Raw genomic sequence first — 2500 nt, 5'->3', positions numbered from 1 at the left:
TGGATAGTAAGTCCTAGCTATTGTTCTTGATTGATTTTAAACCAATTTCTCTTAAACTCTAATTTAAATTCTCTTTTGTTTTCTTTTCCTTATTTTGTTTTATTCACAAAATCAAATCAAAACCCCCTTGGTGTTGGTGTGTGTTTGGAAGTCCTTTGTTTTGATTTTCATTGCGTGACATTGATAAACATCTCTTTAGATCACAATCTCCGTGGGATCGACCCTTGCTTGCTTACTATACTATCATTTGATTTGTGCACTTGCAAGGTTTTAATATTGTTGTTAAAATTTACCAACAAGTTTTTGGCGCCGTTGCCGGGGATTTTCAATCTAATTGAGTTTTGTTTTCAATTTCAGGTATATGCTGGGTCGTCGTTCGCAGAGTCACGAACTTATACCATACGACCCTGAACTAGAGAACACACTTCTTATCTCCATCGAGATAAAAATAAGCAAGATACACTTCCAATCAAGATGGGAGACGAGTTGGAACTCAACAACCTCACCCGACCTTTGAAGGATTTCACAGTTCCTAAAGCATTGGACCAGCCGTCTTGTATTGCGTATCCAGCCGCTACAACCACCTTTGAGATCAAGAGTGGCACCATTCACCTTTTGCCGCAATTCTATGGCAAGGCTGGGGATGATCCTCACATACATATCAAGGATTTCTTTGCCGTGTGCGCGACTATGCACAATGGAGGGATTAGTGATGAGGCAATCAGATTGCGTTTATTTCCATTCTCACTCAAGGAACGAGCCAAGGAGTGGCTCTATTCTTTACCTAGTGCATCTGTCACAACATGGACATCATTGGCTTCCAAGTTCCTTGCAAAGTTCTTTCCAGCTCAAAAGACAAACCATATTAGGAAGGAGATCATGGGAGTGCAGCAACTAGATGGAGAATCATTTCATGAGTATTGGGATCGGTTTCAGAGACTCCTAGCTTCGTGCCCTCATCACCAAATTGAAGATTGGCTACTTATGCAATACTTTTATGAGGGATTACTTGATTCGGAGAGGATGATGGTTGATGCTACTAGTGGAGGAGGTTTGATGAACAAGAGTGCTACTCAAGCCAAGGAGATGTTTGAGAACATTGCAGCAAACTCTCAACAGTTTAATTACCGGAGAGCTCCCCCAAAGAAAGCAGGTGTTTATGAGGTAAGTGCTAGTGATATTGGTCCTCAAATAGCTAATTTGACTAACCTTGTTAAGCAGTTAATCCCTCAAGCACAAGTGTGTGCCGTGTGTGCTAATCCCGGACATCATACGGAGTCTTGTCCAAGTTTGTATGGTAATGGAGAAGAGATGGCTCAAGCACACTATATGCAGCAACAAAAGCCAAGAAACGATCCATTTTCTAACACTTATAATCCGGGATGGCGGCAACACCCTAACTTTGGATGGAAGAACAACCAAAATGTGCAAACAGCCCCAGTTCAACAAAATCAGTTTGTTCCTCAACAAAATGCACCTGCACCACCTGGGCAAGGTAAGTCTTTAGAAGAGTTAATTAATTCTTTGGCATTAAGCACTCAAGGTTTTATGCAGGAAACAAGGCAAACACAGGCACAAATGTCTACAGCAATCAAGAGCCTTGAAAACCAAGTTGGACAGATTGCAGCCTCCTTGAGCCAAAGAGAGCCAGGAAAGTTTCCAAGCCAAGTAATTCCAAATCCTAATGGAGGCCATGACACCGCAAATGCGATTACTCTTCGAAGTGCAAAAAGGTGGAAAAGGATGACAATGAGGAGAGAAATTCAACCAAAACAGTGGCTGCCCCCTCTCCCAAGCTTACGGTTCCAAGTGACAACTCTAAGGTAAGTTCTCTTGTGAATCATTCAATTACTTCAAAGGTTCCTTTTCCTCGTAGGTTTTTGAATTCAAAAAAGGAGCAAGTTTCAAAGGATATCCTAGAGACTTTCTGAAAAGTGCAAGTGAACATTCCCTTGCTCGATGCAATCCAACAAATTCCAAGCTATGCAAAATTCCTCAAAGAGCTTTGTACAAATAAGAGGACGTTCAAGGAGCATGAAACCGTGGCCTTAAGTGAAGAAGTCTCTGCCGTGCTATTGCGTAAATTACCTCCTAAACTAAAGGATCCAGGGAGTTTTACTATACCTTGTCTCATTGGAAATCAAAGGTTTGAACATGCTTTATTAGCCTTAGGTGCTTCAATTAATTTGATGCCTTTTTCTGTTTTTGAATCTTTAAATTTAGGTGAGCTTAAGAAGACTTCCGTGAGCATACAATTGGCTGATCGATCAATCAAGTATCCTAAGGGAGTATTGACGTTTTGGTCAAGGTGAATGAGCTAATTTTTCCAGCTGACTTTCTAGTGCTCGAGATGGAGGAAGTTCCTATTCCTGGAAAAGACCTTCCATTGATTCTAGGACGTCCATTCATGAGAACAGCAAGGACAAAAATTGATGTGTATGAAGGCACTCTCACAATGGCATTCGATGAGGAAACCGTGGAGTTTAAGGTCTTTGATGCT

The 2500-nt window shown here is 41.2% G+C and overlaps 1 protein-coding gene across 1 annotated transcript; it reads left to right on the top strand.

The window, feature by feature from the left end:
* Positions 1-474: 474 nt before the first annotated feature.
* On the top strand, positions 475-1827 carry LOC117627589. Its single transcript, XM_034359744.1, has one exon. The coding sequence runs from the start codon at positions 475-477 to the stop codon at positions 1825-1827; it is 1353 nt and encodes a 450-aa protein (XP_034215635.1).
* Positions 1828-2500: the final 673 nt, after the last annotated feature.

Source organism: Prunus dulcis, chromosome 5, assembly GCF_902201215.1.
Source record: "Prunus dulcis chromosome 5, ALMONDv2, whole genome shotgun sequence".
Classification (NCBI taxonomy): Eukaryota; Viridiplantae; Streptophyta; class Magnoliopsida; order Rosales; family Rosaceae; genus Prunus; species Prunus dulcis.
Note: the sequence above shows the minus strand (reverse complement) of the source record. Positions and strands in the feature narration are given on the sequence as shown.

What these genes read in the sequence shown, in the direction of transcription:
- LOC117627589 (XM_034359744.1), top strand. Translation starts at nt 475, where the DNA reads ATGGGAGACGAGTTGGAACTCAACAACCTCACCCGACCTTTGAAGGAT.